Source organism: Pipra filicauda, unplaced genomic scaffold, assembly GCF_003945595.2.
Source record: "Pipra filicauda isolate LSUMZ 115617 unplaced genomic scaffold, ASM394559v2 scaffold49_size4853605_pilon, whole genome shotgun sequence".
NCBI classification, from domain to species: Eukaryota; Metazoa; Chordata; class Aves; order Passeriformes; family Pipridae; genus Pipra; species Pipra filicauda.
Genome location: NW_024104642.1, coordinates 3,871,747 through 3,886,873, shown reverse-complemented (window position 1 = coordinate 3,886,873; position 15,127 = coordinate 3,871,747). Strand labels below are relative to the sequence as shown.

Below are 15,127 nucleotides of genomic sequence, written 5' to 3'. Positions count from 1 at the left end.
TTTTCAAAAGGTATACATGTGGGCACAGATATACAACTCTCCATCATTTTTGTGTGTCAGTTTGGGAGGCTACAGTGTACTAATTATTCCAGTGTAAGTGGAAAATCATAATTTACTACAACAGTGTAATGTGTGGATAATTTTTCAGTTGTCCCAAATCCCTATCTGGTGAAATAGGAGCATCCAGCAGACCAAGCTTTTTTCACTGTAGCCAGAATAGGGTTTTTTAGGGAGTAAAGCACTGGATTTACACATCTGTCTGGCAGTGGGTACCAGGAAATATATGTTTGTAAAGTTACAACTGTAAGGTAAACTAAGGTGTAAAACTACACAGTAGGTGGCTGTTGCTGTAGAGAGACTTGTGCTACTTGTCTTACCGAGTGCAGCTCTCTTTTCTATAAACTGGTGATCCTCCCAGCTGGCAAACAAGGGGACCAAATATTGTCCAGTGGCTTGGTTGTCATCTTCTGGTGGTCTGTCCAAGCATTCTTTCTCCCTCCTTATCATCAGTCTGCCACTGTTTGGTTTTATCTCAAAATTTCCCCTCCTTTTTCTGTCATAGGAAAGCTGACTCCTTCACCCTCTACAAGTTACACTGAAGAATCCAGTCTCCTGACATCTGCTAGACATCTTTATATAAACTGTGCTCTGTATTTTGCCATCTGGATGTGTTGTCTGATGAGGAGCAAGTCCAAAAGCAGCAGCTTGCCTGGTTATTTATATCCCATGTGTAAACTCTATTATGGAGAGAACCCTCCAGAAAGTTGCAGGAGTCATTATCGTATTCTAGAGATGACCACAATGGTTTTTGCTTTGAGAAAGGTCCCTTGAACTATTATCCTACAAAATATTTCAAAGAAACATTTCTGCCATTACAGATAATGCTGCAGATCCCTACCATAGTATCATAGGTCTGGGTACGATCTTCTCAGGGTAAAGGAAACACCTTGTAGATATCTCACTCAGCTTGTCACTACTTTGCTTTTAGCATAGTTGTTGTCTGCTGTATGTACAGAAATCTGAGACTGCAAGGTGCCTAAAGCAGGTTGAGTCACTTGTAAAAAGCAGCCATTCTTTGGGATGTGCAACTGCTTCTCATGTTCCTACATATTTTTTTCAGATGGCATCACTCATCTTGTCTGGCTGCAAAGGCTTGATGAATAGAACCCATATTCTTACTGATTCTTTGACACTACAGTTTCTACAACTAACAACTCATGTTGTTATGCAGAAGCCTGTAGGAGAAACCATCATTCGTGAAAATGTAAACGGATCTCCTCTCATAAGGACTGTGTCAGCTGCCTTTTGCTGGCACTTAGGACATGGCCTCATTGCAGTAAGAACTGTGGTGGTAATAACTCAATTTATCTTTAATCTAGCTTTAGCTACTTTGGGTGTTGGTAGCAGTATAGACTTCAGCATGGGCTGTTCTAGCCTCCCAGGTTTCTTGCTTGGATGAAAACCTTCAAATAAGTCAGTACCACCCCCTCACTACCATTTTGATGCCTAAATTAGACAGTCTCAGAGTGTTCAGGGTATGACTTCCTACCCTGTAGTCTGTAATTGCAGAGCAAGTGCACCTTAAGATGTGCTATATTACCTTGTTGCAAATTTCTTTAGTTAAGCTACACAGCTTCATTTTTTATTAAGCTGTGGAAAGTGATACCTCTTAGTGTCTCAGCTTTCCAGCTCTTGACCTAGTAACTACCTAGGAATTAATGAAAACGCCGTGCAGCAATTCAGAGAGAAAAACGGGAGGAATGTATTTCTTCATTTTTTCAATATTCTGATCAGCTTTCTGAATATCTCCCCAACTTGTTGTACAGTACTTCTCAAGTGTGACTAGAGAAGCAATTACATATAAAAAGTATGAAAATGTGAGTCTTTCCAAAATCCTATTGATCCTATTATCACAGTTGCCTGACACATTGGAGTTCTGTTTTGCTGTTTATTAGCTGGGCAGCTGAGGGTGGTAACATTTTTCTTAAGGTGTCTACAATCTTGTTTTCTTTTTAAATCCACTTTCTTTGTTTTCTTTTTCAAACACACACCTTTTGTTATATTTACCAAGATTTCTTCTTTTATCTCCTGTTTTCGTGTATTCATCTTCTGCCAGGCTCACTCTGCTTGGCCTATGAAATCCATTATGTTGGATTTCTTTGGATCTAACTTGAAGTTTAGTTCTTTCCCTAGGAAGGCACCTTCTCTGATTGATTTTTTTTTCTTTAGCCCTTCTGTATGAAAAAAGATACAATCCATCTCTTCTTGGATTAGATTTCTGATTTCATTAGTTCAAAAAGAGCTAAGAATTATTATGGCAGAGTTGTTCAGATTTAATTTCTCTGCCTTTCCTTGCGTTTACCAAATTCTTGTTTGTATGCTGTGTTTCTGAGCTGTGTTACTGTATTGTGATCTCGCTTAGTGTGGTTTGCAGTATCTTGATTAACTCCTGCAATTCTATGCTTACAGATTTGACTTTGCATCCACTTTCCTCTCAGGTCTGTCCTCTGGGACTTTACATGCGGTAATGATCAGTACAAGTCTAGAGTTTTCTAGGCTCATTTCAGCTTCTTTCCCAGTTTTACTTTCTTTCTCAGTTTTACTTTCTTTCTCAATCAGTAAGGAAAAGATGATTGAATTTTTATCTGTAGTTACCAGGTGTGCCAACTGTCATACCTCCTAAACTCTTCTGGTTAGTAACTGGGAATTTTAGATTTGATCCTGCATTCTCAAAGGAATGTGTATATTTTTACTGTGTAATTTCAAAGACTTGCCTGTTGCAGGATTTACCATGCTCCCGGTCCAGCGCTTCTAACTGGAAAAGGACTGGTTTCTTGAGCTAATCTGAATTTGAATGGAAGCAAGATGCCCCAACATCATCTTCTCTGTGCTTTTACATAGTAGTAATCTAAAATAAATCCAGTTGTACTGGCAAGACTGGAAATAAAATTAATTGTTTGGGGGGGGGGAATAATTTAATTTTTGCCTCTTTTTCGTATTATTCTATTTGCCTTAATTATAGAGTAACAAATTTTAAGCCTAGGAAGGTCATTTCCTAGCCTAGAGTGTTGGGCCCAGGCCACAGAATAGGTGCTGTTAATGCTTTCCTACTGATATATCAGGTGACAAGCCAAGTTGTCTCAATTTGTCTGTACCTCACTTTTCCACCTCTAGAATGATGATAGTGATTTACTTAAAGAGTGTTTCGAGTTGCTCTTCAGTGTGGCATCAATGCTGGGGTTTCTTCCTGTTTTATTAGTTTTTCTTGTAGTTTTTTTTAATAATTAGTTCTCCAAATTATTCATGTACTGAAAGGGATTTATTTGGTCGGCTACTGTGGTGACACCTGACTTGAAGAGGCATGTGTAATACACTTTTTAAAATGAAGCTTAACTTTTAATACCAGCCCATCTTTCTCCTGATGTTCACTTAGAGAAATTTCATAGGCAGACTCACAGACAAAAAGAGGCTCCTAATCCTTTCTAGGCAGTAAACTGTCTGAATCAGATTTTGTAGATGATACTGCCAGAGGAAAACCCAGGCTGATATTAGAGAGACTCAGAACTTCTATAAGGAATTTTAAATCTCAAAGATTGAGAAACCTGTTGGAATATTTTTATTTCCCTCAGGCTTCAAGAGACCTATGCATGTTTGAAGGCAAGCAAAATCCATATTTAATACCAAACAAAGCAAACCAGTTATTTCAACCAACCTATGTTTTGACACTGGTCAAACCCCAAGCTCACAGCAGCAGTGCTGGGTGTCATGCCACAGCTTTTAAAACATCCCAAAATTAATGGAGCTCTGTGTGAGCTGACACATCTACATTTTCATCAGCTCTGTCTGAGACTTTCATCTACAGCAGTGTTTCTTTTCTTAAAACTACTCTTGATTTCAGAAATGTAATCAACCTAATTTTTATGCATCTGCATCTCAGCTACTCACCCTTAACTTCCTTTACAGTCAGTGAAGCCTAACAGTGCAGTTCAATCTTGCTTAGATGCTTATATTTGGCTAAGGTTAATCATGCCCGAGACTTGCTCTTAATATATAAGGAGGCCAACTCAGAGGCATAAGCCCACACTGTTAAAATTTACATCAGATGAATCCTGCTCTATTTGATTGCCAAGAAAGTCTGCATAGTTGGAAAAATTTCAAGATGATGTGACATGTTTTGATACATAATCTATCACATCTGAAAATCTCTCCTTTCTTATAAGTCTAAGGGAAATATTGATGGTTGTTTATCTAACCATTGTGCAAAGCAATTGATTTGCTTTTTTCTAATTATTCAGATCTGAATTATTAGCAAGGTAGATTCCTGTTGAACGCAAGTATAATGCACTAGAAAGCTTCTGCTCTAAGCTCCATCCTGTAACAACCTTTGCCTTCTAAAATAATCATGAAAATTATACTGGCCTTTGAAAGGAAGAATTCACAAAAAGCAGCCCCCAGTGCATTTTAAGACAAAGGCCAAGGGCAACCTCAGAAAAAAACAAGGTTAAGTTCCAACTGGCCAGCACGGACTGGGGTTTAGTTGCGGTTGTCACATGAGAAGGAAAAGGCAGAACTTGTTTATTTAGTTCTGCCCTTGGTTTAAGCAGCAACAGGACAAGTTCTGCAAAGGAGACTGGTTTATTATTATCTTGAATAATAATATTTATTTCTTAATTTATCATTATGTCATACAGATGCAGGTCGAATACTTTATGTGACATGTTTTGGCCTTGGAGGGAAGGATGGGAGGGACGGAAAGGTTACATGTCCTGACTGCATAAATGCCTCTTTGGCTGGTTAATGGAGCAGCAGAAGCTCTTGGCATAGAGGCAGCGGCGAGCTTCACCTTCTCAGCTGGAGGAGCAGCCCACAATCACTGCCATCACAGAGCACAGCAGCTTATTAAAGGAATAAAGACAAAACTGTGCTTGATTTCCAGAATGGAGGGGCAGGAACTCTTCTCAACCCTGTCAAGGCTTTACTGATCTTAATGGGTCTGCCACAGAGAAAAACTCTGCTTGAACAGCAGAGGGGTTCTGCTCCTGAGGGACGAGTTCAAAACTAGCAGCTCAGAAACATTAATAAAAGCATTTCCCACTGTTTCTTCATCAAAGCTTAAAAGAAACAGCTACTGCAGAGTACACTGGCAACATCTGTATGCTTATACCATAAAATACATATAGGCTCATCGCTATAAACTAGTAACTGAGAGTTTCTTGGAGAGTGGATGAATTTGTTACGATAACTAGTTTCTGGCATAATTAGATCCCATAAAGAGGGCTTAATGCTTATTTCTAATCTCCTGAAAGGTTATACAAATGAAAAAAATGAGGTTAATCACCAAGAAAAATCACTAATGAAGTAATACATCTTTTGTTAAATATTAATTATATTGCATTTTTTCCCATCACAGAATTTACATGGTTCTCATGAATCAAGGATAAATTCTGAGGTTTTTATTTATCTGCTGCTGTGAATGGAACTCTTCTCAGTGGAGAGTGAATGAATTTATTTTGTATCAGCTTTCTGCTTGAAAAGAAAATCCTTCATGAAAGAACTGGCAGTCTTTGCCAGAGAAATCCAGACTGAGTAAAGCATTTTGTTGTTAAGGCTGTTAGATCCTAATGAGTTTTGCATCTAAGTGCTTGTATTTTTTTCCCATCTGATCCAGCGTTAGTGCATAGCAGGTTATGCACTTAAACATACAACACTTGTTTGGGAGGAAGATTTGTATTAAAGAAAGGCAGCATGTCCTGTAGTTTTAGTATAACATCTGTTATTATCATTCAGTGCTGCTCTTAGCCCAGCATGCCCTTCCTTTAAATATCTTATTAATTAAACTGGATTAGTAGGGAAAAAATTAATACTTTAAGTCCTGTACCTACTTAGAAAGGATTTAGAAACTGAAAAAATTGCTTTTGTCTGAGCTTCAGCTGGAGGGTTATAGGTTTTTTCATTCTTGAACACAAGCAGATTACAACTAAAAGGGAGTATCTGAAAAGCCTGTGTATATATACAGTCTTCCAAATACATGTATTTTATCTTTGAAGTTCTGCTAAACTTCAAAAATAGTTTGCTACTTCAAGAAGTATTGGTCAATACTGCAGGGTCTTCCCCAGCAACTGTTTTGGAAGAGGTGCTTCTGCACTTCTTCAAAATATCCTGATAGCCCTTTTTAGCACTTAATTTCCCAAAAGCCTCAATTCCAGTCTGCAAAATTACTGTAATTTTTACTAGTACTATAATAATGTGGTGAGACCTCCCTGCCATGAAGTTGGTGGTAATGCTGCTACCTTGCATAGCCAGCTGTTGACAGGGCAGGAGGACTGTGAACCCAGGTGGGTGCCAATGAATTTGTGTGTAAAGTGTGGATCTATTACTTAGCTGTCTATGGTCAAGTATAGAAATAGCAGAATTTGCCCATGTCTTTGTTCCCTGGGCAGTGCTGCTTTCTATCTGCAGAAACTGCTTGTTTGCTGATGATTCACCCAACTTGATTTCCCACTGAAGAGCAAGTTCAGACACACTGGGTGCTGTTTGCTGCTTACACTAACAGAAAATTAGACTTTCTTAGACCTATTGAAAAAGTTAGTTGTTGGGTGCCACCAAATTGCTCTTTAGATTCAGTCAGGGTTTTAACAACTTCTTGGTGGGAGAAAGCTCAGGAATCAGCTGTAGCCTGTTTTGGCTTTTTTTTTGATGGGCTGAGGGCAGCTATTCTTAAAGAGGAAGAGGAAAGAGCTTTAGGTGCTGTACCAGAACGAGACCCCTTCAGCACAGGGAAAAGGCAGCTTGAGGAGCAGTCTGCAGTGTGATTCCAAAGCCTAATTGTTGGATCTTTCTATTCAAAAGCATATTAGAAACTTAGAAGTCGGTGTTTCATTGAAAGTCAGCTGAGGTGCCTGAAGCACTTCTTCAAATGGGTCCTAGGCGCTCTGGAAAATACTGTGGCAGTTATGTTAACAGCTTCTAAAATCAAACTGCACCATATGCTTGGCTAGTGGGTGTGGGGTCTTGTGCCTCAGCAAAAGGACCTGCCTTCAACTCTGATCCATGAGAAAGTTCAGAGGGAGTGTTTAGGGGAGACCAGGGTTTTTATTAGCTTCTGAGTGTGCCTACTGGTCTTCTTTGCCTTGAAGAATACGTGTTCAAAACTGATTTTAAAAATGGCAAAGCCTAAATTTATCCCATGTAGAAAAGCAAAGCAGAGCTGGCCTTGTTCATACCAAGTTCTAAGCCTCTGACAGCAAATAAGTTGCAATGAGCACAGTGTGTCAGTATAACCATAGCTAATTCACCAAAGTGTCCCTGTGGGAACAGTCAGCACACAGCAGTACCAGAAAAGGGTACACCCTCCTGTTTTCGGAAATAGGAGGGAGGGTTTCCAAGCCTCTTTTGCTTTAATTCTGCCTTGGGCAGACTGGAGATGCTAAGTCCCAGTTCATTTGTGTGTGCATGCATCTGTTCTGGGTCTGATCGAGGAGCATATGGCAGAAGCAATTTGCCCTTGACTGTGCCTCTTTTTTGGCAGGCACAGGCTTGTTTCTCACAGAGCGGGTGCAGTCACAGCCTCTGCTGCACATCACTTCTTGCGCCCCTTGCTTGCTGGCTTTCAGGTCTTTGCCTGAGTGCGTGTCCTTTGTGGTGTTTTGGTTAATTGGACATTGTTTTAATTACTACTGAACTAAAGAAACATGTATTTTCTATCTGTCGTTTTGCTGCCTCAGTGACCACAGTCTCCAGGCAGCCAATACAGAACTCAAGCTGTTCAGTTCTGGTGTAGATTGCAGTGGCTCTTTCGGATTTTCTGTCATTTACATCTCTTTAGGAAAAAACATCCCTCTAGGCAGGAGAAGGCTCTATTAAACACCGTATGTTTTGCACTGCCCCACCTTGATCTGCTCTCACTGGAATTGGTGGCCAAGAAGCCTTGGCTTCTGTCCTCTTCCATGATCTGGAGACAGTCCATGGCCACATTCTGTGGCCCCATCTTTCATTGGTGTGATATGTTGCCTTCTTTCTTACCTTTCACTCTGCAGCTTCTGCACTAATTTCCTTTTTCTCCCTTTGCTGTCTCTGATTCTCCACAGAAATGCTTGGGTCATATGTCAAAATCAAGCAATGGGAGTGGAGACGTCCTCAAATCAGCCAGTCTATAGCCATTTCTGTCAATAACAGCCTCACTACAGCAGCAGGCAGATTCTCTGGACTGCCAGTAGCCTTTGAGATTCTAAACTGCCATTGACTTCAAGAGGAAAAGGAACATTTTTTAAAATGCCTTAAAAGGCATAGAACCTTTTAAAACAATTATTTCCCTTCTTTTCTATTTATATTGACCCTTATCCTTTATTTACAGCTTTGGAAAGAAAAATGTCCATGAGGCAAAGCAGAGAGGAGCTTATAAAACGAGGAGTGCTGAAAGAAATTTTTGATAAAGGTAAGTGTTCTTCCTTTCACAACATTAAATTGGCTTCCCATATAGTTTTACAGCCAAACATTACATTATTATAACACTGGGAACTGGGAATGGAATCCTGAATTGCAAGACTCTGCAGAAAAAGGTCTCCAAACACCTCTCTTGATTTTGCCACGGTCTAGCCCATTCTGTTGGATACGTGTGATAGGTATTTAGCAAATAAAAATGAAAATTAATCAGAAATGTAAAGCAGTAGAAATAAAAATCACAGCAACAGGCACTAGTCACTCGCTGCAAAAGAGCAAAGCATCCAGACTGTGGAGAGATGAAGTGGGTCCATGCCTGCGTGTGTTACCATTGTCTGGTTGAGTCACTTTGGGATTAATTGTTGTGGAAAAGGGAATCATTGACAGGTTTTGGATCCTGATGAGCACAGAACAGTGTACTGTCCCTTGAAATGGCTCAGAAGAGATAACAATTCCTTATTCAGGATAATTAATTTGTTGAGTTGGTAATGTCTTATTTATGCAAAATGCCATTGTTTTACAAACATCATTGTTTTACACTGGTAATGCAATACATACTTGACATCTATTACATATGTGTCAGACTTTAACTGCAGCTTTTATTTGTTTTGCTGCTTCTCTTGTCAATAACTAAGGCAATTAATTCAACAAATTATATAAAAACATGACAAAGTTGCCTCTTAATCTGAATAGAACTTATGTATATGCTTTAAAGCCTCATTAATTCAAAATCTAAGAGTCTTTAACAATACCAGTACAAAATCTATTAGAAGTCAATAGAAGTTATAAACTTTCACAGATATTAGAAACATGGTCTACTTTATAATTGAGAGTGTTTAAATCTGCTACCTACTTTTTAGTCTATCTTATAAGGAAATTAAAAATTACTAACCCAATCTTTTCGGTTTTTTAAGTGGGAAAAAATGCAAAACACTGCAAAACAAACAAAAAATAGAGTGCTTTTCGTTAAATTTTACAGGTTTTACCAGTTATGTATTGTGGATGCTTCTAATCCTTCAGATTTAACACTGTGCTCTCAGTACGATCTCACTGGCCTAGAAATCATCCTAGTTGCAACTTCAGGGTAGAAGCAGCTCCTGGTAAAAGGTTTGCCCTTCTCACTGCTTCGTGTTGCCCATGTTTCAGAGTGTGACTCAGATCAAATCCACAGCCAGTGAGGCATGGTCCAGGCTGTCGCACCATGTGACAGGGGAGCAGCTCAGGGGAGGCCAGGGCTCAGCTTCCTATTCAATGCCTCAGCCAGCTCAGAAGGCAGCCTTAAATCACACCTGTGTCCAAGGTGTGACCTTCTTAATCCCTGCCTCACATCCCACATGTAGCTGCTTTCTGAACCATCCCTACATACACTTAAAGGTATCCCCAGGAAAAATCTTTTCTGTGCAGCCTGACTCTGCCTTCTACATTGAAACTCAGAGAGATTCCCCCTGCATTGCTACCAATGCGCTACAGCTTTCTCTGTTGATCAAATAATGCTGTAGTTTGTGATCTTCTGTGTCGTCTTGTGAGGCACAAACTAAGCTCTCTGGGGGTCATTGTCTGAAAGAAAGAAATTAATTCCTCTTTATAGTAATTTTTCACCTTTTCAAAACTGATATGAAACATGTGCCACTTCTTATTTCCAGTGCAAAAAGCAGGGACGTTGGACCTTTTCACTGTCAGGTGCCACTAAAAGGGAAACTACAATGCAAACCAGTTGGACTCCGCAGTCAGTACCCTACTGACTATGGAGTTATTATTCCTGCTTGTTACAAACACAGGAAGCTAAGTATTAGTACCCCTCCCTGAAAGAAAGAGGTCAGGCAGAGAAGAAACTGGTAATACACAAGAATAGCAGCAGAAATCAGACAGCTTTGATGATACAAAGATATGAGCAGGGCAAGATGTATAGAGCAAAAACGTTATTTCCTTCAGTGGTGTAATAGTCTGAGTAATTCTAATAAAGGATATCATATCTCACTGTGAACCTTAAGTGGAAGTAACATTTTCCTTGTAATTCCTGTTAGATAATCTCTAATCCTTCAAGAAAACACAGCAGACTTTAAGCATTTCATTGCAGAAGGCATTATTTGATTAGGGTAGCATACAGAGAGGCATCTTGCACAGACAAGAGGTGTAGCCATAATGCTAAATCTCTTTGTCTCCTTTTCCTAAGCGGTGGACAAAGCAGACAGAATCAGCCTCTGAGTAATTTTGCCTTTTCTTTCTTAAAAAAATCCATACAGATTAAAGTAAACTTAGTGTGGACAGAATGACCTAAGAACAAAAATTCCTGCTGTGTGCTTAGTGTTGGTTTTGTCATATCTTCTGTGTTGAAGAAAACCAGAATTAGCTAGTTTGTTTGCCTGCTGTTTAAAATGATGCTCTGACATGTTTGCTTCAGGATTTGCTGGTTTTCAAAGGACTTATTGTCATCCAGCAGGTGAAAGTTATCTGAGTGCAGTAAGTCATAGTATTCACACATGGGAGAGTCACTGCAGTCCAGCTGCTATACTTGAAAAACAAGAAATGCTGTTATCACTTCAGTGACCCCCACACTTAAAACTAGTCAAGTGAAACTGCTCCAGACTGAACTGCAGGGAGCTCTTTTCTTGCAAAGGGCCAGACTCATGACCAAATCAGTTTCTGTTATCTTCCATTTCCAGGGCTTTGTGACTTGAGTATTCTGAAAATGTAGGCAAAGCTTATAATTTTTTTCAAATACTCTGTACTTTTGGAAAATAGTAAGTTGAAGAAGTATCTGGTGAGACTCCTGCTGTTCTAATAGTTTGTGGTCAGGCAATGCTGAGAGGTTAAAAATATCACTTCCACCTTCAACACAAAACACACATCAGCATTTAGAAGAACTCACATTTTTGCTGTACTGTTGCTCCTACACCTAGATATAAACACCTTTGATTTTCCCATGAAGGGGTAACCATCCCAAAAGCATCTGTCTTTAGGATTCCCCTCTGTTTCACAGTCCCCGTCAAAGAATTAAATCTACTTGTAGTATTTTGATACTTCTTCCTTTATCTGAACGTGGATGAGATTGCCTGCAGTGAGGAATTTCTGAACATGAGTGTGTATTTGTTTGCTCCAGAGGCAATGGTACAATGGTTTTTTAAAGAAGCATGGGCAGTCTTCATATTTTTATACTCTCTCTCTAATCAAAATGATGGATTTAGACTTAAATTTCAGGTAACCTAAATCCTGACAAGATTTGGATGTATTGCACTTACGTGCTAAGGTACGTTTTGTGGCAGTATGTGAGGATAAGCTTGAAGAAGTGGCTTTGGTAATGCAGCAAGGAGGAAGGATGGCAACCGCTTCAGTTGTGGTGCAGTGAAATTGAAAGGTTTTGAACTCCTCCAGAAGCAGCCTGCCTCAAACTCCATGAGATCCCAAAACATCAGGTCTGCTTAGAGACTGAAGTTGAGGAGGATCCCAGCCACTGGGCTAAGGTAGCCACCAATTCCAGGAAACAGCTCCAGGGACAGGTCTCAACCATGTGCAAGAACATTCAATTTTTCATCCCCTACCCATAGAGTTCATGGCAGAAAAGGACAATGAATTTTTCTCTGCCCTTCCTAGCCTTTGCCGTCAAGAATGCTTGCCTGGACAGTCTTACTGGGGAGCAAGTACTGAAAGGGACAACCCAATTCGAAAAACTCCCAGGATTTAAAACTCTCCATTTTGACTTCCACAGCCATTGGTCTGTAGAAGGAATGCATGAGCACAACACTTTTTAGATATGCAAGAAGTTCCGCAGTCGAAGGTATTCAGAGTAAAAGACACAGTGAGAGGGTAAGCAGAGCTACAGCATGAAGAACACGAAAGGACTGGTCTGTGTCAGTCAGCATAATGCTCTGTGGGCTGCCTCACACCAGGCAATTTTTTTAAAGTTCCTGAGAGTGGAAATAGCAGATGAGTTCAGGAGTACAAACCATGGTTAGGGGCCATACATTTTGAATACATCACCTATGCATCTCTGAGCCTTCACCCCATGCTGTTTTTTTCACATGATAAGGTGAATTAAAGTGTCTGGGTAGAGTCCTTTGCATCAGAGTGTTTCCTCTGAGGTCCTGTTTCCTCAGTGATTTCAGGTGTGCAGAGTCTCCTGAGTAACAGAAGAGTAGCCTTCATGTGTTCCCATTGCTGCAGAGGTCAAGCTACTCTCTCATGATCCTGTCCAGCTTCACCCAGATTCAGCCGATGTTATCAAAGCTCATCCATTTAGAGGAAGTCATTCTCCACTAAGTAGCATCAGCCTCTGTGAAAATACACCAAAGGATTTAGCAAGTTTGAGAACAAAAGATTACATATGTTATCCCTGTGCAAAATTAACTTTAAACTCATAGCCGGTTTCTGAACATAATCAGTTCATCCATGTTTATATAATAATTGCATTACCATGATTCTTTTCATTTCTATGTCATCTAACTGGAACAGCTTTAGTAGTTTAAAAATAATACATAATTTGTTTTTTATATGTGCTTGTCAAGAACGTCTCTGATGCAAGATTAATTCTCACTAAGATACTCTTCATCTACAAATTATTTTATCCGCATCTTTGACCTGTTTGCTGTACTTGAGCAGCTCCCCATGTAGCTCTTCTTCAAGTGAGACCTGACTTAGGGTTTATATTTCAGTCATGATTCTGTGCCATGTCTGATGATTTCATTCAAATCCAAGGACAAATTTTAGACTCTAAATAAAGACTAGAGATATTCAGAGGTAAGATTAAAAAAGGTTACTCTCTCAGTACAGAAAGTTGTTATGCTTATTATTATGACAAAAAGTAAAAGCCAAAATTTTACCTTATATTTTACTTTTTTGCAGTCATAAATCCTCATGGATCATTTGAATGCTGTTTTCTTAAATCATGCTAATATACCTTGAGAAGCACAAAGTGCACTTAAGACAGTACGATTTCAAGATGCTTAGCATATTATGATAGGCATCTCACTTTGTGAAAAATATGTAGATATCCCTCCAAAAAACAAATGTTACTGGTTTCGTCATGCATATTTTTCTCTGCTCACAGTTACAGTTGAATTCAGTCTGAATTAATGCACTGAATTAATGAATATATTTCTGGACACAATCACTGCCTTTCATTCAAGAAGCAGTTGCTCTGCATAAGAAACAGTTACATTCTTTGATGAAACCAGGTAACTGAGAGAAGAGCAGCCCTTATCCCAAACATGTGTAATCGCGTGTGTGTTTATAAAAGGGAGACAGAGCCAGTGCAGAATACATAGCATTACTACTCAGACAGCCAGGTTGAAAAACATTCAGCTTAAATACTGGCTGAACTGTTGTTTGATTTTTGCTGCCTAGGGAAATAAATGGGTTTGTATTGAATGACCACAGCAGTTAGAAAGGGGGCTGTGCTGCAAACGCTTGGCCAAAGCCTTCAGCTTTGATTCATGTTGCCACCTTTTAGCCAGCTCAGTTGATTGCTCTCAAAGCCATGGGTCAGGTTTCAGTCTAGTATGATGTGACTGTGTACTGCGTAGCTCTCTGCGTTTTCAAAAAGCCTCCAACAAAACTAAGAAAGTCAAGACCTTGGTATTTATAATACTTCCAAAATAAACAGGAGACCATCTTCACTCACTATAGAGAAGCTTTAAATGGTGGAAGCGTAATTCTGAATAGTTATCAGCTAATGTACTTTCAGACTTGTTGATTGCTGTGTCCTAACACCGAAATGAGACTTAAGTTTTTTTTTCAGTATTGTTTTCCAAAGTGGTTTGCACATTTTAGCCCTGTGAGGGTAAAATGTGCACTCACTTAAATGATGTACAGCTCCACATTGAGCAGTAATGTGGCTAATCAGAGGTGCCCAAAAATCAAAAACCAGATCCTGAAATCCTGAGTTTCCCTTTAAAAAGTAATTTAAATGCTTAGTAAAATTAGGCTCTGCTTATTTGCCTGCTGGCTTTTAGTATTACAGGTCAAATTTTAGTTATATTTTCAGGCTTCCATTCATAACCATAGGGGCTGAACACTTTCCTTTTTAAAACTGTAATTGAGATATCCATGTAGTCATAGCCTCCAGATACCAGAGTGCTGTGCTTAACAAGTTCTGAGATAAAAATCATGCAGGTTGACACCATAGAGAATTATCTGAATCCTTGCTTCTGTTCTTTATTATTTCTAATGTGAAGTGGTGTTTGATAGGAAAGAAAGTGCCAGCTTCTCTTGCAGAAATTTTGTTCAGATAGAGGAGATATTATTCATAACTATAAAAGCAGGCTTTCTAAATGGAATCTGATATATCCCTGTACCAAGACATTATGTCAGGCAACTATAAAAGTTATTTTCTCCCTTACATAAAATGTGGTTATTTGTGTGTGAAATAGGGACATACTCCTGTGATTTTGCTTGTGCCCCTTATAGCATAAAAGTTGGTGTAAGGGAAGATAGTAATTCTTGTTATTATTATTAAAATATTATAAATTAGATATATGTCAATATTAGTATTCTTTAAGAAAGCTTCATAGCTTCAGTTCCAGCCCACTCTCATTCCTGACTTCCCAGCTTCAACAGAGACAGAGCAAAAATAGATTTTTTGTCACTGGATGGAACTGCATGTCGAGGATGGTCAGGAACTAACCAGCTTAGACCATAGGTCATAACGACCATCCTAGGGTAAGCAAAAAATCAGCTGAGATATTTGACGGAT

General features: G+C 39.3%; 1 protein-coding gene across 3 annotated transcripts in view; it reads left to right on the top strand.

Annotated features, from left to right (window-relative positions):
• LOC114000590 (phosphatase and actin regulator 1) overlaps positions 1-15,127 on the top strand; it is a 147,139-nt gene that overhangs the window by 58,681 nt on the left and 73,331 nt on the right. For all 3 annotated transcript variants that reach the window (XM_039386661.1, XM_027745000.2, XM_027745003.2), the window contains exon 3: positions 8,354-8,434. In XM_039386661.1, the coding sequence (XP_039242595.1) occupies positions 8,354-8,434 (81 nt within the window). The remainder of the gene's footprint in view (positions 1-8,353; positions 8,435-15,127) is intronic.